A 24,916-nucleotide genomic window follows, 5' to 3' on the forward strand; every position below is an offset into this window, starting at 1 on the left:
CCATCTGCTCCAGGAGATTTGAAAGAAGCAAAGCTATTAAGTGCCTACCCAATCAATTCTATAGTTATGATACTCCGAGCCGAGGCCAGGGAGTCATAACTACAAGAAAAGACATCAGGTTCATCCGAAGATGTAATATCCACACATCCAGGGGAGTGTGTGCAGAATAAGTATTCCAGAACTTCCTCATCAGAGGAAGTCAGATCGCCATTTGGCAAACGAAGTTCGTTCACTCGGAAATCCTTAGATTTCGCAAGGATTTTGTTTAACCGACTGACTTCACTTAAACTGGAAACATTTGTACAAAGATTTTTCCAGCCGGATCGTTCAGCAGACCGGAGAGCTTTCCTGTAGGCCTCCGAACCAGCCGAACGTCGTCTGTTCCAACTCTTTCTACATTGTTTCCTGAGTTTCACCAGATCAGAGTTCCACCAAGGGGTTTCTCTTGTGGTCTTCACAGACCGTAGAGGGCATGCTTCTTCAAAAGCTTCTATGATGAAGGTAGTTGTAGTATCAACGGCAGCATCATCACTCGGTGAGTCAGTGGATGGTGAGTATTCATGAAATTTGGCCGCAACCAAATCAGTAAAAAGATCCCAGTTTGTTGACCGGGGATTCCTAAAACGCAATGTTTGCGAAGTAACATTAATATGTTCAAAAAAGATGTAGCAATGGTCAGATAAAGATTCTTCATCTGACACATGCCAATTGGTTAGCTCGTAACAACTCTACTAGAGCAAAGCGTTATGTCTAACACTTCCTCTCTAGCAGATACCATAAAGGTTGGGCGGTTGCCTATGTTAAGTAATGCAAGATCTGTACTTCTTAAGTACTCCATCAAACTGGAGCCTCTCAAGGTAATGTCTGAGCTGTCCCAGATTATATGGTGAGCATTAGCATCACTACCAACAATTAGCGGAAGGCCTTTTGAAGTGCAGTATGCGATGACGTGTTTGAGAGCATCCGTAGGTGATGGTTCGTCATGCGGTAAATAATCCGAACAATAAATACGTCTATTGAGGTTTCCAACGGATACATAAATTGTGATAGCACATACATCTCTGGTGGTTAGTTCAGAGATGAGTGTAGCAACTATTGCGTTGTTGAAAAGTACACAGGCTCGAGGCATGACACGCGAGCTTTCCATTTCATGTTTACTGAAAGTAGCAAACACCGGGTTCACAAGGTTTCCTAGATAGAAATTCCCCTTACTGAAGTAAGTTTTTTGAACCAAGGCCACTTGGGCTGAACCATTTTGCATAAGTCTGCAAAGATCGAATAAAGTTCACCGTCACATGAAGATTACTGTCTGCAAAACGCTGATTAGACCGGTAGTCCTCTATGGGCTCGAAACATGAATTCTACGTGCAGACGACCAACGCGCCCTTGGAGGTTTTGAACGTTGCGTACCATCTACGGCAGAATGCAGATGGAAGACGAGACTTGGAGAAGGCGAATGAACCACGAGCTGCATCAGATCACGTCATCAGAGTTAGCATAGCAACCCGATTAAAATGGTTCTCGAGAGCCATCCGACCAGTACAAGATGACGTGGTGCCTTTAGCCTTTAGCCTCAGGTCTAAGTCTGACCGGTAAGTAAGATAAGATAAGATGTCCCACGATACCTTAATGGGACTCAGATGAATGCCACGATACTCGCAATAGTGAGTACGTACAGGGGATAGACTAAATGATCGGAACAGGCAAAATTTCCATTTTTCATATACTATTCAACTAGCTGTTACTCTTGCTCTATATTTCATTGCATTCGGTTCATTGAATCCGGAGATATACAAGCTTAAAGTTGGCTATCGGATAATTGTGCCGTTTCCTAGATATTTTCTAAATTTGTGTAGAATAGCCTGTAGAATAGTTCGACCAAATTTGGACCACTGCCACACAACTAGTTGATCAAATTACAGAACAAATTTGAGATTTTTAAATGCATTTTTTGAGAAGTTACAGCTATTTGACCCTTTTTTATGTGAAAATTTTACCTGTCACGATCATTTTGTCTATCCCCTGTATCCTTAAGAAGAGTGGAATCATTCAGTGCAGAAATCGCTTTGTTTTCGAATAGGATGCATTTGAGAGCATAGTAGTGACACCATGATTCTACAACAGTTTTAAAATAACTGTTAGATAGAAAAAAATTTAACAAAATAAAATTGAAACTTTATTTAGAATAACCTGATTTTGTCGAAACAAGTCAGCATTTGAGATTTTTTGCGTCACATTACAAATGAGGGGGTTAGAAGCAAAGGGGTGTAAGTGCCAAAAACCCACTTTCGAGTAAATGAAATTCAAAGTTTATCACCAACTTTTCATCCCATACAAAATGTATGAAGTTTCAAAATCGACCCAATTTTCTACGATTTACTGTAATTTTTTTAATCATCGTAAAAATAATCTTAAAAAAGTTCCTGAAAGCTTGAAATCTGAAGAATTTTTTTATACACTCAGCTCAAAATCGACAAAATGGTCACTTTCACCCCTTTGATTCTGGGCCCCTCAAATAATTTCTGCTAATATGGAGCATTTATTTTAAAAATACCGATTACTATCCTTTTGTTTGTATCTCGTAGCTTATCTCGAGTTATTATTAACTTTCAAATTCAACATCTTCCGACATCTATCTCAACGCAATTTATATATATATATATATATATATATATACAACAGATGACGTTGAAAACATCAGCTTTGAGACGGATAGAAAAAAAAATCCCTAATAAAACCACACAAATCAACCTGAAGCAAAACTAACAATCGAAATAGTTTAGTTATGACGTCTCAAAGCTGACGCCCGAATTCCGAAAAACGTAGGTATGTTGCTTCCATTGATCCATGTCCGTAGTGTGATCAAGTTGCCATACTGCGAGCTTCGGTAGTAACGGTATAAACAGAAAGCGAAACAAAAGTCGTAGGTGGATTTTATCCAAACCGCCTCACTTGTTCATATGCCACTCTAGTTCCGTCTTGCCCGTTTATGTCAGTCCATTTTTTTACGGTCGACATCTAATAAGCAAGCGTAATTTACGGGATTATAAACTGGCGTTGAAGTGCGACTGAATTAGGCTATTGGATTTTAGCACTTGGTAAAAGTGCACGGTAGAGAGGTGGGTACCTGCCTTGCTTGATGTATGAGTCACTTTTATGCGTTTCTTTCAATCAATTTTATATACTTCTGCTTGCCTTTTTTCGCAGCTACTCCCACCAGTAGAGCAGATTCGGCTTGACAGCATAGTGCAAGCCTCGCTTTAACAGTTATTAACTGGGACTTGACTGTGAGCTTCCTTATCCAATTCATTTATTTTATGATTGCGATATGGCCTGTGGGTTATCTTCTTCGAAAATTCGGAAATATTTTGTAGCAAGAAAGTTTTGTTTTTCAAATTTATGTTTAGAATGGTTCGTATTTCCTGACAGTCCTTGGCACAAGGTCCCAGATTCAAGTTTTCAACATATAGACTGTGGTACAATTAGTGAAAAACTGCCTCGCCAACCCGAAAAGGTTTAAAACATCCTACAGAATCAGAAGCACATCATCTTACCAGTTCTAAGAATCGCGTGAAAATATGTTATACTTTGTGATAGTGATGGATGGTATATTGATATTACTTGATTTTACTGCTTAACCTTTTTTGTCAACAGGAAAGGCAATCCAGAAACCTAATCAACGTTTTTCACGCGATCATCAGGCGACTTCAACTCGTCAAACTGCGAACCTTTCCCAGGTTTAATAGTCGAAAAAAAAAACAAGCAAACTAAAACCAGAATATTGTTACACGCTCCAGGGAAGATGAGGATTGCGGTCTCAAACGCAAAAGAACCAGTCACCAGGAACGCACAAAAAGAGGAAAAAAACTTAGTATATTGCTTCGAATCCCATTCCTTTGGGGCCTGACTACGACTGAGAGCCGGTTCCTGCAGGGTGGAGCCACCGTCCGTATATACCTGCCTGTACCCGTCCGGGCCGAGCGTAATTCTTCTGCAGTCCAATGCTTTGTTTCGATGGTTCTCTCTTCTAGCGCTGCCCATCAGACAAGACGGAGCAATTATTTGCCGGGTGAAGTGATCCGATTCAGCAGTTTATAAATTATTGAACAGCGTTATTTTACAGCCCGCTATCCACGTTGAAGTGCTTCCCTTGAGTTTTGCCGATTACTAGGCGCGGTGGTGGTTGCTGGTTCCTAAAGTAGGCAGGGTAGCGTCTGTTGGCGAGGCTTTCAAACCACATCATCGTTCTGGAGGTCCTTGCCATATCGTGTTGCAGCCGCAGCAGTTTATACCATGAATCTGATATAACAGGAATGCAAGTAGCGATTGCAATAATAAAACAAGATGTTCGCCATGTCAATCTGTCTATCTACATCGCAGCAAAGAGTACTGTACGCTCCATAAATCCAACTTGGAATGCTTACGTCCGGTTTTGTTCTGTGCTTATGCAAACTTACGATTATCATTTAAAAGTTGGTTGAACTAGAGACTGGCAATCATTTAATTATTGTCACCGTTAAATTCAATGCAATTATCCGACGGAGTATTCGCGATCTGATTGCAGGGTACGCACTGAACAGGCGACAGCGTGTTAGTCGCCACCAATGGCGTTTATGGTAATTCCATTAATCAAAAACTAGTTTGTCTGACTAAATACTATATTCCAAGACTGCCTTTATATAACAACCCTTTCACGTTAACCGGATTTTGCACTACTTTGTCGAGAGAAAGACACTTTTGATCGCTGTCTTTCTCTGCAAGATTACTTGGTTATTGACGTCATTGCTTCGAAATTTAAAATAATATAATTTTTTGTGTGGTTACTTAGCAGGAGGATTTGTCAGGAAGCTTACTTACTGGTAGTCTTGTGCGCTCATGTAAGGGCAAAGAACTAACATCAAAGATCCCTATCAAGGACAATTGCTGCAAATCGCCAGGATGAACTTCCATCACCTTTTTTGTATTATTGTGGTTGCGCCACCATGAGCCTCTGCTACGATGATGTCCTACAGTAACTGGGATCACGTCCGATGTTCGCCACACAGTAAAACCACTCAGCAATAAAATATGTAAGACCTACTCATAAATGCATAATTTCCATACCACTAATAAAATGTGTAAGAGTTACACATTCCCAAAATCTGCTCCTGCGTCCACAAAATTGTAAAAGTTGCCATTTTTTTTGTATGTCAATCTACATAGCTAGGTTTACTAGTGACCTTGGCGAACCAAAAAGTATAGCCATTTCGCATCTAGAATAGTGTACGAGCAGATTTTGTGAATGTGTAAATCATACACATTTTATGAGTTGTATGGAAATTATGTATTTATGAGTAGGTCTTACACATTTTAGTGCTGAGCAGTTTTAGCGTGCAAATGACGTTTTACCTCGTCCACACAGGTCCACACGGCTCACTCACTGCGTTCTCGTCGTTCTTGTTCATGAAGTTTCATATTAGCATTGTGCAGTTGATACTGTCGTATGCCGCTTTGAAGTCGATGAACAGGTGATGCGTTTGGACCTGGCATTCACGGCATATATACACGGAGAAAGTTAAAAACTCAAAATTAGGTACTTTTAAACTCAATTTTAAGTTCTTTTTCATCTCCCTTTACATGCGCTCTTTCTAGTGATGTCAGAGAGTAGAGAAAGAAACAGGCCTACTTTTGCAGCTGAGTGCGTCAACCCAACACTGAGTTTCTAGCACAGTACTCAAATTTGAGTGAATACAACCTAGTCGAAACTTCGGTTGGGTGATAAAAACTTAAAATTAGGTATTTTTTTCACATGGAAGCAAGCGGGAATAACCCAACATAAACATCGATTCCATCAACTCAAAATTGGCTTGAAGCACGCAACCCCGAAGTTGGGTGGAAAGAACTCAATTTTGGGTAGTTTCATCTCTCCGTGTAGAGATAAGTGTCATTTCAACACACGAACACAAAAATGCACGCTAAATCAAAGGCTATTCAAATTGCACATGGGTAATATCAATTGATTTGGGTAAAACGGCTCAATAATGTTAAAACTAACAACCGGGGTAAGAGTGCACATATTTCCCCCCAAGTTTCACAACTACATCTACAAAAGAGACACGCACACATTTGAACGTGATTACCACTATTTCTGAAAGTTTTGAAGTGCGGTGATGATCTGGTCCGTTGTTGATGAATCCGGCTTGATAACTATTCGCAAACTCATCAGTTTTTCGTAACAGAGGGTGGAAGATGATTCGACATAACACTTTGCTGCAGGCGACAGCGAAGTTCTCACATTCACATTTCTTGTAAAAGGCATAGATTATCTCTTCCTACAACTCATCCGGTAGCTGTTCAATTTCTCAGGTCCTGACATTTCTGGGCCCATTTTGATGAGTTAAGCTGTTTTGTCGGTTTTAAGTTAGCGAATGGCATCCTTAACTTCCATCAGCGTGTGAGTTGCCTCAGTTCCGTTCTCTGCTGCACCGACGATATAGTTTCCTCCGATTCTCTGATCTCTCGTACCTTTTACTCGTCATTCGATGTGCATTGCTGCTGTGCTGCTTCCACCTTTCGGTCTCCTCACGCCCGTTTGTCAAAAGGACTCCTGTCCTTATCCTTGAACATTAGGCCTGTCCAGCTTTTCAAAAATGTTCTCTGATTCTCAAGTCCACCCCCATATTTTGATTAGCATCCCAGAAGAAGTAACTGGTCAAAATTTCAGCCAAATCCATTTAAATTAAGAGGTGCATCAAATCAATTTTATGTTTTTCGACTATTTTTGAACTTCACTAAACTACACTACACTACACTAACTAACTACACTAAAACTTATCAAAACTTAATTCTTCCGAAATTGAAAGCTATACTTGTTTGCTACAACTTCTCCGAACAACATGTGCCAATAAAATTGAAGGAAACATGTGTAATTATCACATTTGTAATCAGAAAAACCTTAAAAAGTTGTTTTTTGATAGATTTTGTTCTGGAACACCCTTATATACGTAATAAGTTGGACTTTTCAAAACGGCATCATATTCTCCAATGTTTTTTGGTTATTTGCTTCTTTGACACCAATGCTGTAGGAGTTGAGCAAAAATTACTAAAATTCGTGAAAGCCAAATGTGGCCTAAAAACTAGCTTTTCGGGTGCAATCACGCTTTGAGAGAAATATTTACATAGATGGATTTTCTGAAGAACTTCCGGAAGGACCTTAAAATTCCTGGTGAAATACCTAACAAAACTTCTTGAGGTATTTTTGGAAAAAATCCTAGAGGAATCCCCAAATAAAAATCTTAAACAACTTTTCAATGAAGTCCTTGAGAAACCCATAGAGGAATTCTTAGTGGTACGCTTGGAGGAAATCCTGGAGGAATGTCTGATAAAAATATAGAGGAATAACCGCGAATTTTTACAATTTTTCATGTAAAAGTCATGTAAATTCACATTGTTTTACGTGACTTATTTAATTAGCTGTTGCTCCGGGGTGTTACGAACATTTCATTCATTCATTCATTTATTTAGTATTACATCAAATTCAAGATAAAACTGAATCAACAATATTTCTCCATAATACACGGTTTGTGGCTGCCGCTCTCCATCCTCGGTCGCGCCCGATGCTCGCCAAGTCACGCTCCACCTGGTCCGCCCTACGTGCTCTCTGCGCTCCACGCCTTCTTGTGCCAACCAGATCAGTTGCAAACACCAGCTTTGCAGGGTTGTTGTCCGGCATTCTTGCAACATGCCCTGCCCACCGTATCCTTCCGGCTTTAGCCACCTTCTGGATACTGGGTTCGCCGTAAAGTGCAGCGAGCTCGTGGTTCATTCTTCTCCGCCACACACCGTTCTCCTGCACACCGCCGAAGATCGTCCTTAGCACGCGTCGCTCGAAAACTCCGAGTGCTGCAGGTCCTCCTCGAGCATGGTCCATGTCTCGTGCCCGTAGAGGATCACCGGTTTTATTAGCATTTTGTACATAGTGCATTTGGTGCGTGGGTGAATCTTTTTCGACCGCAGTTTCTTCTGGAGCCCGTAGTAGGCCCGACTTCCGCTGATGATGCGCCTCCGAATTTCACGGCTCACGTTGTTGTCAGCCGTCAGTAAGGATCCGAGGTAGACGAATTCCTCCACCACCTCGAAAGTATCCCCGTCTATCGTAACATTACTACCCAGACGGATCCGGTCGTTTTCGGTTCCGCCAACCAGCATGTACTTTGTTTTTGAGGCATTCACCACCAGTCCGACCTTTGCTGCTTCGCGTTTCAGGAGGGTGTACAGCTCTGCCACCGTTCCAAATGTTCTGGCAATAATATCCATGTCGTCCGCAAAGCACACAAATTGTCCGGATTTTGTGAAAATCGTTCCCCGGCTGTTGAGCCCGGCTCGTCGCATAACACCTTCCAGAGCGATGTTGAAGAGTAGGCATGAGAGTCCATCACCTTGTCGCAGTTCCCGGCGAGATTCGAATGAACTAGATAGTTCACCCGAAACCCTTACGCAGTTTTTCACACCATCCATCGTTGCTTTAATCAGTCTAGTCAGCTTCCCAAGAATGCCGTTTTCGTCCATGATTCTCCATAGCTCTGCGCGGTCGATACTGTCGTATGTCGCTTTGAAATCGATGAGCAGGTGATGCGTTGGGACCTGGTATTCACGGCATTTCTGGAGGATTTGCCGTACGGTAAAGATCTGGTCCGTTGTCGACCGGCCGTCGATGAAGCCGGCTTGATAGCTTCCCACGAACTCGTTTGTTTTAGGTGACAGACGACGGAAGATGATCTGGGATAGCACTTTGTAGGCGGCATTCAAAATAGTGATCGCCCTGAAGTTCTCACATTCCAAATGGTCGCCTTTCTTGTGAATGGGGCAGATTACCCCTTCCTTCCACTCCTCAGGTAGCTGTTCGGTTTCCCAGATCCTGACTATCAGCCGATGCAGACAGGTGGCCAACTTTTCTGGGTCCATCTTGATGGGTTCAGCTGCGATACCATCCTTACCAGCTGCTTTGTTGGTTTTGAGCTGGTGAATGGCATCCTTAACTTCCCTCAGCGTGGGAGTTGGTTCATTTCCGTCCTCCGCTGCACTGACGTCGTCGTTTCCTCCGTTGCCGTGGGCTCCCGTGCCTACGTTCTCCACGCCGTTGAGGTGCTGATCGAAGTGCTGCTTCTACCTTTCGATCACCTCACGTCCGTCCGTCAAGAGGCCTCCGTCTTTATCCCTGCATATTTCGGCTCGCGGCACGAAGCCGTTGCGGGATGCGTTGAGCTTCTGATAGAACTTCCGCGTTTCTTGGGAACGGTACAGCAGTTCCATTTCTTCACACTCTGCTTCTTCCGGCGCTTTTTCTCCCGAAAGAGGCGGGTCTGCTGTTTCCGCTTCTGTTTATAACATTCCACGTTCTGTCGAGTCCCTTGCTGCAGCATTACCGCCCTGGCTGCATTCTTCTCCTCCAAAACCGTTCTGCACTCTTCGTCGAACCATTCGTTCCGTCGATTCCGCTCCATGTACCCGATGTTGCTCTCGGCTGCGTCGTTGATGGCTGCTTTCACTGTACTCCAGCAGTCCTCTAGAGGGGCCTCATCGAGCTCGCCCTCGACTGGCAACGCGGCCTCGAGGTTCTGCGCGTATGCTGAGGCGACATCCGGTTGCTTCAGTCGCTCTAGGTTGTACCGTGGCGGTCGCCGGTATTGTTGCCGTACATTGTTGATGACGGAGAGTTTTGGGCGCAGTTTGACCATCACCAGATAGTGGTCGGAGTCGATGTTGGCGCCACGATAGGTCCTGACGTCGATAATGTCGGAGAAGTGCCGTCCGTCAATCAGAACGTGGTCGATTTGAGTTTCCGTCTGCTGTGGTGATCTCCAGGTGTAACGATAAGGGAGGCTGTGTTGGAAAAAGGTGCTACGTATGGCCATATTTTTGGAGGCGGCGAAATCAATGAATCGTAGGCCGTTTTCGTTCGTCTGCTGGTGGGCGCTGAACTTAACAATCGTCGGTCTGAATTCCTCCTCCTGGCCTACCTGAGCGTTCAAATCACCTATGATGATCTTGACGTCGTGGCTTGGGCAGCGATCGTACTCGCGTTCGAGCTGCGCGTAAAATGCGTCCTTGTCATCATCAGTACTTCCGGAGTGTGGGCTGTGCACGTTTATTGTGCTGAAGTTGAAGCATCGGCCTTTGATCCTCAATCTGCACATTCTTTCGTCGATCGGCCACCAACCGATCACGCGCCTCTGCATATCACCCATCACGATGAAAGCTGTTCCCAGCTCGCGTGTGTTGCCGCAGCTCTGGTAGATGGTATGATAACCTCTAAACGTTCGCACTATGGATCCTGTCCAACACACCTCCTGCAGCGCTACGATGCCGAACCCGCGGTCCTTCAGTAGATCGGCGAGTATGCGGCTGCTCCCAATGAAGTTGAGAGATCGGCAGTTCCACGTACCGAGTTTCCAATCGCAAGTCCTTTTTGTTCGCTGGGGTCGTTGCCGTTGGTCTCGGTTCGTATTATTCTGTTGCTGATTTTCCGTTACAACATTTCATCTATACAACATTTTAGTGTAGGAATTCGTTTTCATTGACTATTGCACTTGGCAAGCAAATTTTTAGTTTCACACTTTTACCGATCTGTCAGTCAGTCAACCAATCGAATCAGCAACAATTCTTCATTACACCAAAAAAGCAAGCCATGAAAATGTTTGACAATTCTCAGGTCATTTTGACAGACCACACACATGCACGAAAAAGACGGATCATATATTCTACTTTATCGATCTTGATGTCGTCCTTTTCATGCTCATGTTACATCTGTCAAAATGACGTGAGAATTGTCAGTCATTTTGAGGTTAGGTTCGTTGGTGTAATGAAGAATTCCAGAAAATATTTCTTTATTTCCGTTTCGTTGAAACAATCTTGAAAAGGACCACAGTGAGTTAACATACCTTTCCACGCAAGTTATCAACAACAACAATCAGCCGGTGGGCGAGCGTCGATGTTTGTTTTGGTCGCAGACAATGGAAACGTGTTGCGTGTAGTTTTGGCGCGCAACGACGTCGTCTGCTTTCTTGCTCCTGATTGGCTGCGCGCAACTGGAGTGGAGCTGCGCGTAACTACCCGGCGCGCAAATTGCGCAACGAAAGAAAAATTATACAAAATATTTGCAATAATTATCAAAAGTTTGCCACGTTAATATGTATTAAAAATTGCATAGATTTGCCAGCACGAAATAAAACAAAGTTACCCATGATTAAAACGTCATTACACTTCTTTGTATCATCTGCATCAGTTTCAAAATGGTGCAGATGGTTGAGCATGAGACTGTCGATCTGAAGATTGAAGGTTCGTGCCCTGGAATAGGATTTTTTTTGAGTCTCCATCCAGCTATAAGTTGTAAAGCTGGAAGTATTTCTTTCACTTTTCTGTTAGGGAAACTACGTCACTGCATCTCATCGCAATTTGGCATCATAGCATCATAGCCTTCTTTCGAAACTGTAGAGTGCATTGTAAGAATGAAATTTCATGTAAGTAGTTGTGTTGGTTTGTGGGTATAGATACATGTAAGCTCCACAGTTGCATGAAAAGTTTTGCATCCAGAAGCAGTTCCATCATCGTATTGAACTGTTTTAGCTAAATCGATCGTTATTTATCCTCTACTGATCGCGCTGTTGTATTTTGTACAATGCATTGAAAAAATGTCACTTTCTGTATACAGCATTAGCGTGGTGCTGACAGTGGTGGCCAACCGCGCGAGTTATGGAAGGTTAATCAGATGCTCAATATTTCGCCCAGCTGATCTCGTCGACACGACTTCTCATCAACAAGTATACAAAATATCTAGCTAGTCGTAGAATGGACTTATTTTGCAGGTCCCGATCATTATTATTTAAGAGATTGCGTGTAAGACATGGCAGATTCAAAGAAAGAAAAAAAAAGTTTATTATGTTTTTGTGCTAGAACCTGGGACCTGGGCTCGAGCCTTATCATCTGCCCCATTTCTGATGCTTGAATCAAAACGACATTAGAATACGATGGCATGACGTCTTAATCATGGGTACCGTAATCCGGGGTATCATTGATCAGCGGGGTAACATTGATCGGCTTGACACACCTCATGAAATGTTCAAACAAGCATTTTACATTGAATCAGTTTCTGCTATGGAATGGTATATCGTAATCTGCTATCATTTAGCTATAAAATGACATGCAATTTATGAAAGTTGAATTTCATAAACATTGAATTAAATCGATTTTTCTAAAACTGTGTTTCGTAATGCAATGAGATACATTGTCAAACATTCATGTTTGGCGTGAATACAAGATACAATATGAGGTTCGAAATCACTATATTACTTCAATATGATATCCTAGAGTTGGATTTAATAAACGAAACTTTTATGAAAATTATATTTTTCAGTAAAATATACGACTTATTAAAAGTCGGCTATCAACTCCTTGAGCCATTGCCTACCTTTAGGCGTTATTCGTGGTTTAGAGGATTTTAATCCTAAAATAACTTAAAAAGTACATAAGTTGTAAGAACTTGGACAACATAATCGAAATCAGCGACCCCGAATTTAGTAAGTAAGGGTATTTTCAACACAAATGAACATTGATCACTGACATGATCAATGTTACCTCAAATCAACGCAATCAAAAATTAGATTTAAAAACCTATTTAAACATGTTTTAAAGTTTTACAATACTTTTTCGAGTAGCTTAACACATACTCAGAGGGCCAGTACTTGTTTAAATAGTATAAAACATGTAACGTTTGCTTTAACAAGAGAATTATTCAAGAAAGATACAAAATTCTGATCAATGTTACCCCGGATTACGGTAGCTTTGTTTTAATTCGTGCTGGCAACTCTGTGCGATGTTTAGTATCAACATGGCATACTTTTGATAATTAATTAATGAAAACGAATCCCCACACAAAAACAATGTATGGACGAAATGTTCGTAAAACATAGGAGTAATAGCTAATTAAGTTATTCACGTAAAATAATGTAAAATTACATGACTTTTATATGTAAAATCGTAAAAATAATGTATTTTTTCGTGATTTTTCAACGAAAATTGTTTAATAACTTTGAAATACGCAATTTAAACACCGTAGTGTCTTCAGCAAAGTTGTAGAGTATTGTTCTAACTATATTCTAACGGTATTTCCGGAATCTTTACGGTGCAATTTAGTGGATTTCAGAGTAAATTTTTGAGAAAATGGTTATAAAAACACAAAATTGATTTGATATACCTTTTTCATCAATTTGGCTCATTCTTGGATTGAAGACTTGTTTTTGCATGTGGATTGATAATTTAATGTGTCACGGAGAATCGGTGAAAATAAATTTCAAAGTAAACAGGTCTATTACGCAGCAATTTAATCTGTTTAGTGAGTACCCCTTATGAAAAGATGATTTTAAACAATGCAAAAGAATTTAACTTAATTAATTAATTAAGTTAATTTTTTTTAAATTTAATTAAATCAAATTACAGAATTAATTAATCATCATTTATCTTTTTTTTCGGACAAATTACACTTTGTGCCAAATGGCGTTAGGAAAAATGATGATTTTTTTGGAATTCGTGGAACCAATCCTCAATGTTGTATAATATGTATCTTGTATGCACATAAGCCTTGGTAAATTTAATAAACGCTCCAAAGCGTAAGCCCGTCTCATACTAGTGCTACATTTGGGCAAACCACTTGAAATCGATCTGTGCGCATCGTGTTTAAGCCCAGGCCCAACCGTACACCCAAATAAACTTCCATATTAATGCCACTGAACTGGCGTAAACTATATCCAAACAGCCGGTGAGTTCACTGCTGCAGCCCCGACGAAATACCCTTTCGCCCTGATCGTGAACTGGTTCGCAAGGCGAGGCACGCAGTTTTCAAGTTCTTCTTGTGCCTTCCAAGTTCAAGATCAAGATCGCCAGCACAACAATAACTGGGTGGCAGTTAAGTCAATCGGTATGCACCGAAACCATCGACAGCCGACAGCAGTAGCAGCAACAGCAGCAGCTGATTCCAGTGAGCCAGTACCTAATAAAAGTTTACATGACGGCTTCTGTCATACACCCGAAGAAGGAGGAAAATATGGAAGGTAAAACCGAAAGAGAACGAGAGCAGATTGTTGCTTTGGAGTGCACCAGTTTTCGGTTCGATGATTGAAATGAAGTTGAAACAAGTTTTACGGGGTTCCACTGCTGTCGATGCCGTTGACTTGTGTGAACTTTACACGAATAAGCACTGGTGCGCAAGTGTTGCAGTGTGCACCGACCTGTATCGAGGTGGGAAAATTGAATTTCTGTTTTGATTCTACCATGCACGTAAGCCTGGACGACACGCATTATTACAGGTGTTGCTCGGTTTGAGTAAAAGGAAGTCCCCGACCTTGGAAAAACCTGATGAATTGATGCAACGATGAGCTCCCACTGCAGGCACGGCACATGTAAAATTCCCGGGAACGGTTGTTTATACAGAAAATATAGTTCATTGAACTGCCATTTGCCAGTGCACATCTGCACTCAACTCAGATGATGAGGCATTCACTCATTAGGATACGATCATGTGGATCCCACACTGGGGAGGTTCGTTCGAGAGTGTGTGTACAGTCGGGTATCCTATGAGACGCTGCACAATGGTCCACGAAACAGATTTACGTTGAAAGATGCATTCAGCGCCTTCAAATGATTTTCTAGATTAATATGGTCTTCTACAAAGTTGTTCCTAAAAATAAGGCCCACTTTTCAATATACATGAAAATTAAGGTGGTCCATATTTTTAAAGAAATTGGGAATCAAACTTTTTTATTTGCAAGAATAACAATATACATTCTTCGAGAAAGTTGTAGATCTATCAATTTTGAGCAAATTTGCTGAAGATACTTTTTATGTTGCTTTGAAATTGACCGATCTAGTGATATTTTTCTGAAATAGCTTAGGGTATTTCAAGAAAAACCGGTTTTCTGGCGTTCACCTTTTCAGTTTTGATTTTTCAACTAAGTCGCCCAAGAAACACTTGTAGAGCATGTGAAGGCGCGTCGTTTCGTGCGCTGAGATGGTCGTTATCTCTTTTGGTTCAAAAGTAACAGGCGTTTTTCTTTTAAAAAAATCATAGTTATTTAAAAAGGTGTTATGACGGGTAGGGGCAAACATAAAAAATATTTTTTGCTCGCATTCAAAAGAGAAATGTGGTTATGAAACATATCAAAAAATTAGAGGGGTGTTATTTTTGTAACTCAAGTGAAAAACACTTGAAAAGTGCCTATTTTTTTCTAGAAAATCATCAATATCTTTTGAACGGAATGACGTAGCAACATTCTCAGCGCACGAAAATGTGCGTTTTTTTAAAGCTCTAAAAATGGTTCTTGGACAACTTTGATAAGAAGTTTGAAACAAAATAGATAAAGCCTTTAAACTGTTTTGACCAAATTTGGAGCATTTTAGTTTTCATAGGGTGACGCTAGAACAAATCGTTTTATTACTTTATCTTTTTTGTTTAAAATTTCTCGTCAAAGTCGCCTAATAACCACTTTTAGAGTTTCCAAAAACGCGCATTTTCGTGCGCTGAGAATGTTGCTACGTCATTCCGTTGTGGAGCCTCGTAGCCGTGCGGTTAGGGTCACCAAGCTTATAATCGCACCATGCTATGGGGTGAGGGTTCGATTCCCGCTTCGGGCGTTGAAACTTTTCGTGAGAATAGTTTCTTCCCCGTTTCCACTGGTGCATGCTCCGTTGTCCGTTGTCTAATGTTAAGTTTAAAACAGTCTGTATAGCCGAAAGCTGAAGACGTTGTCCGTGTCTTTTTTTTTAAAGATGTTGATGATTTTCTAAAAAAAATAGGCACTTTTCAAGTATTTTTCACTTGAGTTACAAAAATAATACCCCTCTAATTTTTTGATATGTTTTATAACAACATTTCTTCTTTTGAATGCGGGCAAAATATATTTTTAATGTTTGCCCCAACCCGTCATAACACCTTTTTAAAAACTATGATTTTTTAAGAAAAACGCCTGTAACTTTTGAGCCAAAAGAGATAACGACCATCTCAGCGCACGAAACGACGCGTCTTGAAATGCTCTTCTTGGGCGACTGTGATGAAAAATCGAAACAGAAAAGGTGAACGCCAGAAAACCGGTTTTTCTTGATCCACCCTAAGCTTATTCAGAAAAATACCCCTAGATCAATCAATTTTGAAGCTACATAAAAGTGTATTCAGCAACCTGCTCAAAATTGATAGATCTACAACTTTTCCGAAGAATGTATATTGTTATTCTTGCAAATAAAAAAGTTTGATTACCAATTTCTTTGAAAATATGGACCACCCTAATTTTCATGCACATTGGAAAGAGGGCCTTATTATTAGGGACAACTTTGTAGAAAACTATATTTGCCTAAAAACTCATTTGAAGGCGTTGAATGCATCTTTCCTCGTAAATCTGGTTCGTGGACCACTGTGCAATGTTAACCTTTATCCCTAATAGGATGTTGGGGTCTATAGGGCACTGCACTGTTTTGATTTTGTATGGAATTTTGACATTTCCTGGCCTTGTTGTTTACAAAATCTCAATAAGAGCGAAGGAGAGGGAGAGAGTTTCGTGCAGAGCCCTATATGACCCAGACATGCACGATGAACGCACACTACGCCATCGTACTGCAAAGGTCCTAACATCTTAGGAGGCTTAAGTGATCGCGCTGTTGTATTTTGTACAAATCATTGAAAAAATCTCTATTTTTGTACTCAGCATTATAGCTGGCGGTGGTGGCCAACCGCGCGAGTGCCGGAAGGTTAAACAACAGTCCATGGCCTTGTCATAGTCCTCCGTAATATGCAAAAGAACTAGACAGATCACCCGAAAACCTTACACAGTTTTTAACTTATCGTTCTTGAGTTGCTGGATAACGTTAATTTCTCTGATCGTGGGACTTCACTCGTCGTTGCTTCCTGCTGTACGTAGTATTTTCTCCCGTTGTCTTGGCCTTTTGTCAGCTTCTGGTAGAACTTTCCTGTCTTTTGTGAACAGCACTGCAGTTCCATTTGTTCACGCTGCACCTCGGAGTGTGGACGGATATCGCCAGCGGACTCATATCATATGACGCCACGACAGCAACGCTACTAGGGTGTTTTATCGCTGTAAGGGGCGATTTCAACCGCATGGCACCGGTATTACTTAGCCGACACCAAACCCCTGGACAACCTCTTGTACCGCATCTGGACTAGCCATTCTCCGAGTGCACGCGCTACCTCCTCTGTAGCTCCAAGACGATGTGGGTGTAACCGTTGAAATGACATTCCAGCCAAACTCATCCCTACAGATCCTCTGGACAAGATTCTCCGGAGTAGTGTCCCCCACGCATGCGGCTAGCATTTAGTCACGCATTGCGAGAAAACGCGGGCACACGAACGAAACGTGTTCCGCCGTTTCCTCTTAAGCAGCACAAACCGTACATTCGAAAGAACCCGCATGACTGATACGATGTAGATACTGTCAGAAGCAACCACGTCTTAAAAGGACCTGAGTTAGGTGGAATGTTCTTTACCCATGGCGCCTATTAATCGAGCTATCTACCCTCGGGAACAACCTATGGGTTCACCTTCGTATGGTGGAACTGTCCCACGCGCGCTGTCTTTTGACCGCGGAGGCCATCCTGGCAGCCCTACGTATGTCTCTTGTACCGCGCATTTCGAAGCACACTATGTCGTCCGATACGCACCTTATCAGAGATTACGCAAAGCGCATCGTGTGACACGGTACGGTATGCGCTCGCAACCCTCAGGCACATCAGCCTATAAGTACTTTCCAGCTTACCACGGTAACTTTTGATACTTAGCGCTGTGCCCCACGCCGGGCCTCCATACCTCAGTATGGACGTTGCGATACTAGCCAGAAACTTACTGGCATACACCACAGAGATATTGGACATCATCCGGGACAGTGTCAATGTAGCTGTGGAGGCTCTTTTGCAGGCGTAATCAACGTGGCTACCGAAGGCGAGCTTATCGCCAATCATCGCAGCTAAATGTTTGACGGAGCGCTTCAAAGTGGTAGTACAATCGCCTACATTGATCATCGCTTGCTGCTCCGACTTTCGGTTGTTCACAACCACCACATCAGTTTTGTGGTGAGCCAACTCCAGTTTTCTGGATCTCATCCATGTCTCCTCAACCTTGACCGAGTGGGTAGTCAACTCCGACGCTTCGATCGACTCACCGCAGACTTCCAGCGTTATGTCGTCAGCGAAGCTGACGATCTTCACCCCCACTAGGAACTCTAACCTCAAGACCTCGTCGTATATGACATTTCATAACACCGGGCCCAGGATAGCACCTTGCGGATCTCCTAAGGTTATGTGAAAGCACTTCCGACCCACATCTGTTTCGTAAACTAGTACTAGATTCTGGTAGTTACCTCTAAGAATCTTGTACAGGTACCCGGGTATCTCCAGACGCATGAGCGCATCGCCAATAGTCGGCCAACTGGTGCCATTGAACGCGTTCCTTACATCCAGAGTCACTACTGCACAGTTGCGAATCCCCCGCTCTTACGCTGGAGTGCTATCTCGGCGATTTTCGTAACCGACACGATAGCTTCTACGGGCTACCTCCCTGTCCGGAAACCAAACTGGCTGCTCGAGAGACCATTTACACCCTCAGTGTGCGTAACATTCTATTGCGGATGATCTTTTCGAGCACCTTCTCCGCCGTGTCGATCAAGCATATTGGTACATATGCTGACGGGTCTCCGGGTGGTTTCCCCGCTTTTGGCTATAAAACCTGCATTTTCCAAACTTCAGGGAAAACTCCCTCGTCCAGGCATTTCTGCATAGCAGAGGAGCCTCTGCAGTAGCTACTTTTAAGGCCTGGTTCGAAACTCTATCTGGACTTGGGGCCTTACCTAAGCTAAGGGACTTTGCTATCGCCGCAAGTTTCACATCGGTGACTCTATCCTCATCACCAGCCCCAGTCCCTGACTGTCTTATGAAAGGAGGTCATGGACAAGGATCATGATCTCCAACATCTCTGGAGATTGCTCTGTTAGGGCCATTACACCTCTCGTCTTGGCCATCACGATCCTGTAGGCGTCACTCCACGGGTTCGCATTGGAACTCTGACAGAGACCCTCAAAGCAGCCCTTTTTACTTGTTCTTATCTCGGTCTTCAGCGCGGCTTTTGCACCCGCCGTTCGTTTCGCTCTTCCTCTGATGGTGCTCGCTGCATCCGCCACCTAACTCGTAGACAGACGCGGCGCAGGTCCGCAATCGCATTAGTCCACCACAGTGGTCTCCCATTACTAGGGTGGACTCACCTAGGCATGGTCGCATCGCACGCACGCGATAGCTTCGCTAACAGCTCGTCGCTGTCCAAACCAAGAAGGTTTTGGTCACGGCGGAGCGCCTCCCTAAATACCCCTTTGTTGAAATATGATGTCTTTCATCTGCGAGGGCCTTGGCCTAGCCACCTCTTCCTCTATCCGCTGCCTGCTGTTGTTGTAGTCGACGCTATAGCGAACCACCAGGTGATCGCTGTGAGTGTAGCAGCTACACCGTAATTATCTTCTACTCTCTAGTTCGAACTACTTGTTAGGCCACGACTACAAAAAGTGACGTCAAAAAATGACTCCGCTCCGTTCCGACTAAAGGTTCTCGTAGTACCGACATTTGCCACGTCGATATCTTGTATGGCCAGTGTCTCTAGCAGGATCTAACCCCGCTGACTCGTAAAACGGCTTCTCCATTCCATGGCGCAGGCATTAAAGTCACCCGCTCGCTATTAGCCGCGGCCTTCGCCTTCATGGTCGCCCCAGCATGGTCGTCATACAGTCCAGCAACTGCGTGAACTGCTCAATCGACCACCGCGGAGGTACATAACAGGTACTAAAGAAGATCTTGTTTACTTTGGCGACCACGAAGCACTCATAGATAGTACACACCAACTTGTTATGCGGATCGGCTGTGATTGATATTATGCTAGTGGGGATTTCCGGCATTCAGTCTCTGTGCTATCATGAACGGATATTGGTTCAACCAGGTGTTGAGCCAATATCCGTTTATGATAGCACAGAGACTGAGAGCCAAAAATCCCCGGTAGCATAGTACATACCAACTCCTGGACGGGGTATTTACGTCATCCATATCACCGCCATTTTTGTGGACCCATCCGAGACCCAATTGCCATTATTGGCAGGTACTCGGTATTGGTCCGCTATGACGGCGATACCCGTTCCTTATCCAGAAATCACCTGATACAGCAGTTGCTGGGCTGCGTCACAGTGGTTCAGATTTAGCTGTGTTACCTGCACTGTGATTTGTTCACTGCGGCTTTCTTAAAGGCCGGGCCCCTTGGACCACCCGTTAGGTGCCTTATGGTCTTCGGCGCCGCATCTCCTACACAGTTTGATCTTGTCAGGGCCTTTGCAGCCCCATGACATGTGTCCTGGTTCCAGACACCTGACGAACCTCAGGTGGCTCATGAAAGGTCAGATGGCATACTGAGCCCACCTTGATCTTCCCTACTTTAACGGACTTATTTACGTTCGCCGCGGGTAGCTGTACCAAGGCCGCCCGTGTCTCCGCCGGCCCCTTCCATAGCCGAACGGCTTGCTGTGGCTACCTGCACCCCGCAATGTTGCCGCAGTGCCGTGACGAGTTCTTCCGTTTCGGTGACCTCGTCTAGGTTTTTCACCGTCAAAGTCGCCTTTGCTGTAAGGGTTTGTTCGCATATTACGAATAGCTCAGAATGGAGGGAGGGGATCTACCGCTGTGGTACGCTCCATACAAAAAATCTAAATTCCCCATACAAAACTTTTTACGTGGGGGAGGGAAAGGGTCTAAAATTGGTAAATTTTCGTTACGTAATATGCGATTGAACCCTAATAGCCCTCACCTCGACTCCTTCGCCAAGGACCACATCCGTCAGAATTTTGTATGCGGCGCCCTTGTTTTCCTTGACGCGCTTTGCACCTGCTCTTCTACGCCTTCTTGGTTTAGCGTCCCTAATCTGCTCGATTAGTGGATTTTTCTTTTCGCTCTTCCGCTCGACTTTCGTCAATGGGGGTCCTCCCCTTGGTTCGCCCTACTCTGTGGTTGCTGAGGGCCTAACAATGGCCTTAACCCTCTTGTATGTACATTAGGGTGGCCCACACTTACGTGACAAACAAAAATTTCGAAAAATGCCAAGTCTTACCTCCTGAATCAGTTGTTTTCGACTCCCAGAAGCTATGTTCAAAATTTGAGCAAAATCGGTTTAGCCTAAGGGGGCGCTCAAAACGCTTGAAGTTTGTATAGGAAAACTTGGCCAAATGTATGCAGAAATTTAAAGTTTTCGAATTTTGCCGCTAGGTGGCGCTGTAAGCATTTAATAAATAAACCCTTTGGTATTGTTGTAGGTGTCTATATGCCAAAGAACTTTGTCGAAGACTGCGAAGTGATCCGACGGCTGTGCAAAAAGTTATACCCTAGGCAAAGTAAGGCACAGTATTGAGATTTCATTATTGATATTATTCCTTTGCATGTATTAGAAAAATAACAATATAGTTTATCCTCACTTTACCAAGGGTATAACTTTTTTCACAGACGTTGGATCACTTTACGGTCTTCGACAAAGTTGTTTGGCATATAGTCATTTACAATAATACCAAAAAGTTTGATTATTGAACGCTTACAGCGCCACCTAGCGGCAAAATTCGAAAACTTTAAATTTCTGCATACATTTGGCCAAGTTTTCCCATACAAACTTCAAGCGTTTTGAGCGCCCCCTTAGGCCTAATTGATTTTGCTCAAATTTTGAACGTAACTTCTGGGAGTATGTTTGTATGTTTGTATGTTTGTATGTTTGTATGTTTGTATGTTTGTATGTTTGTATGTTTGTATGTTTGTATGTTTGTATGTTTGTTTGTTTGTATGTTTGTATGTTTGTATGTTTGTATGTTTGTATGTTTGTATGTTTGTATGTTTGTATGTTTGTATGTTTGTATGTTTGTATGTTTGTATGTTTGTATGTTTGTATGTTTGTATGTTTGTATGTTTGTATGTTTGTATGTTTGTATGTTTGTATGTTTGTATGTTTGTATGTTTGTATGTTTGTATGTTTGTATGTTTGTATGTTTGTATGTTTGTATGTTTGTATGTTTGTATGTTTGTATGTTTGTATGTTTGTATGTTTGTATGTTTGTATGTTTGTATGTTTGTATGTTTGTATGTTTGTATGTTTGTATGTTTGTATGTTTGTATGTTTGTATGTTTGTATGTTTGTATGTTTGTATGTTTGTATGTTTGTATGTTTGTATGTTTGTATGTTTGTATGTTTGTATGTTTGTATGTTTGTATGTTTGTATGTTTGTATGTTTGTATGTTTGTATGTTTGTATGTTTGTATGTTTGTATGTTTGTATGTTTGTATGTTTGTATGTTTGTATGTTTGTATGTTTGTATGTTTGTATGTTTGTATGTTTGTATGTTTGTATGTTTGTATGTTTGTATGTTTGTATGTTTGTATGTTTGTATGTTTGTATGTTTGTATGTTTGTATGTTTGTATGTTTGTATGTTTGTATGTTTGTATGTTTGTATGTTTGTATGTTTGTATGTTTGTATGTTTGTATGTTTGTATGTTTGTATGTTTGTATGTTTGTATGTTTGTATGTTTGTATGTTTGTATGTTTGTATGTTTGTATGTTTGTATGTTTGTATGTTTGTATGTTTGTATGTTTGTATGTTTGTATGTTTGTATGTTTGTATGTTTGTATGTTTGTATGTTTGTATGTTTGTATGTTTGTATGTTTGTATGTTTGTATGTTTGTATGTTTGTATGTTTGTATGTTTGTATGTTTGTATGTTTGTATGTTTGTATGTTTGTATGTTTGTATGTTTGTATGTTTGTATGTTTGTATGTTTGTATGTTTGTATGTTTGTATGTTTGTATGTTTGTATGTTTGTATGTTTGTATGTTTGTATGTTTGTATGTTTGTATGTTTGTATGTTTGTATGTTTGTATGTTTGTATGTTTGTATGTTTGTATGTTTGTATGTTTGTATGTTTGTATGTTTGTATGAAAAAAGCTTTTATCCTATTTAATTACCGCAGAGATGAAGTTTTATATGAATTGTTCCGAGTCCTGGTTTTTGCCTTCAGCTATGTTATAAAGTTTGTTGCAAGAGAAAATGGGTAATTTTTATTGAAATATACCACGCAATATGGATAACCTGTTTTGTTTGTATTTTTGTTTTCAATTTTGGTCTTAATCATCTAAAAAATCACAACATGTGCATGATTGAAATCAAAAACCCCTTTTAATTTCTGAGTTAATTTTATGTGTTCTTTTCTTACAATTTACTTCAAAAACTAAATCAAATTTTCTTATTGCGATTTATTCTGAGTTGACATCCCAACCCTTAGTGTATCAAATTGACAGTGGAAGCCTACTGACGCAGTCAATTAAGATTTTATTAGACATGGGAACAACCTACCCAAGCTTGCTCCTGAAGCGGCATTCTAAGTACAGAACCGTCTACTGGACACTCTCATGTAAAGTTTTGTTCTCACAGACAAACCATTCTAAGCGAGGCCCATTCTCTCCATCGGCTCGGTCCGATCCCAGCGCACGCGCGGGCGAGAAGTTGAGCATGTACGCGCCGCCCGAGTCCTCAGAGCAACCAACAACGACGCGAAGAGTATAGTAGAAAAATATGTATATCATGCCAATTTAATTTCTGCTTCACATAGCATTTGTCAGTGCACAGCCGTCCGTGTTGTAGAATAGATGCTTCGGGTCCTAGCATTGTATTTCCGAACCGTGCGCGTGCTTTGCTCTCCTCATTACGTGGTGACTGGGACTGGGGACGGAATTCGGATACGGTGCGTCACGATCGATTGGCGGTGCCCTGCTTCGACCATCAGAGACCACCAGCCGCACTTGCGCATTCCCAGGAACTCGTGAATTAAGAATAGAAGGGAGGTGTCTTACCCACAGTTCCAAGAGAAGGTGGTTGAGTGACCTTGTGTGGCTGAAAAGGGGTAGAGTGAGAGTGCAGACTGTGAAGATCTTGAACTAGTTACCGCCTCGAAGTAGGACTTAGTCAACCGGAAAATATTTGCTCAAACAGAAATTAATGAGACTTGTGAAGCTTCGTTGGGTGGTTTTGCGGAGAAGAAAGCGCATAGAAGGTCACGTATATTGATTTTGCCTATTTGGGTCCGCTACCGGAAGCACCGTTTTGCTAAACAAAGTGAACCAATAATTGTCCACAATGGACCAATTTACGCAACTGAACGCCGAACAAGAGACCGCCGCCGGTAAACAATGTGGTTTATGCTTAAGCTCCTCTGGAATGCAGCATTGAGTGAAAGTACTTCAGCAAAGGACGATGATTGTGCACTAGGACTCCAGTAACGAAACGACCCACTACAGGACTCTAGGTGTAACGTTAGGCTTCTTTGTAATGTTTCTTTTCGATACTTCGTGCCAGAGGGAAGTATAAGAAGAAGAAACGGAAAAGTAAACTCCAGTGCTGCGGAAAACATCGAGAGCCCGCCGGAAGGAAACATGCAGTGATTCGATTGCAAAAAGCAAAATAGCTTGTGCTGACGGTCATCATCGAGTGCGAAGGCGTGCTTCAGAGAGCGAGCTGTGGAGCAGAAACACGGAGTTCGAAGGCGAAAATTATTCATTTTGTGGCTGACGTAAACAAATTCACTGCACATTCCAGTAGGATGGAACAAATTGTAAATTTGTTTGTTTGCTTCCTGATGGTGAGTATAGCGAATATTTATCTCTTTTATTTTGCCGTCGCCATGATAGGGCTATGAAGTGGGCCTACACTAGTGGGAATAATTATTGTTTGAAAGGATGTAATGCAATTTATATTTTTTGGCAATGGAAAATTAAGCCTGCTACTCAGTTTAATACTATTCCTTTCTTACATTTGTAAAAATCTATTAA

General features: G+C 42.0%; 1 protein-coding gene across 1 annotated transcript in view; it reads left to right on the forward strand.

Moving 5' to 3' along the window:
• Positions 1-23,510: 23,510 nt before the first annotated feature.
• Positions 23,511-24,916, forward strand: part of LOC109412946 (uncharacterized) — a 72,707-nt gene continuing 71,301 nt past the window's right edge. Inside the window, exon 1 of the mRNA XM_062845603.1 lies at positions 23,511-24,726. Coding sequence (XP_062701587.1) covers positions 24,688-24,726 — 39 coding nt within the window. The 5' untranslated portion in view covers positions 23,511-24,687. The remainder of the gene's footprint in view (positions 24,727-24,916) is intronic.

Source organism: Aedes albopictus, chromosome 1, assembly GCF_035046485.1.
Source record: "Aedes albopictus strain Foshan chromosome 1, AalbF5, whole genome shotgun sequence".
Lineage (NCBI taxonomy): Eukaryota > Metazoa > Arthropoda > Insecta > Diptera > Culicidae > Aedes > Aedes albopictus.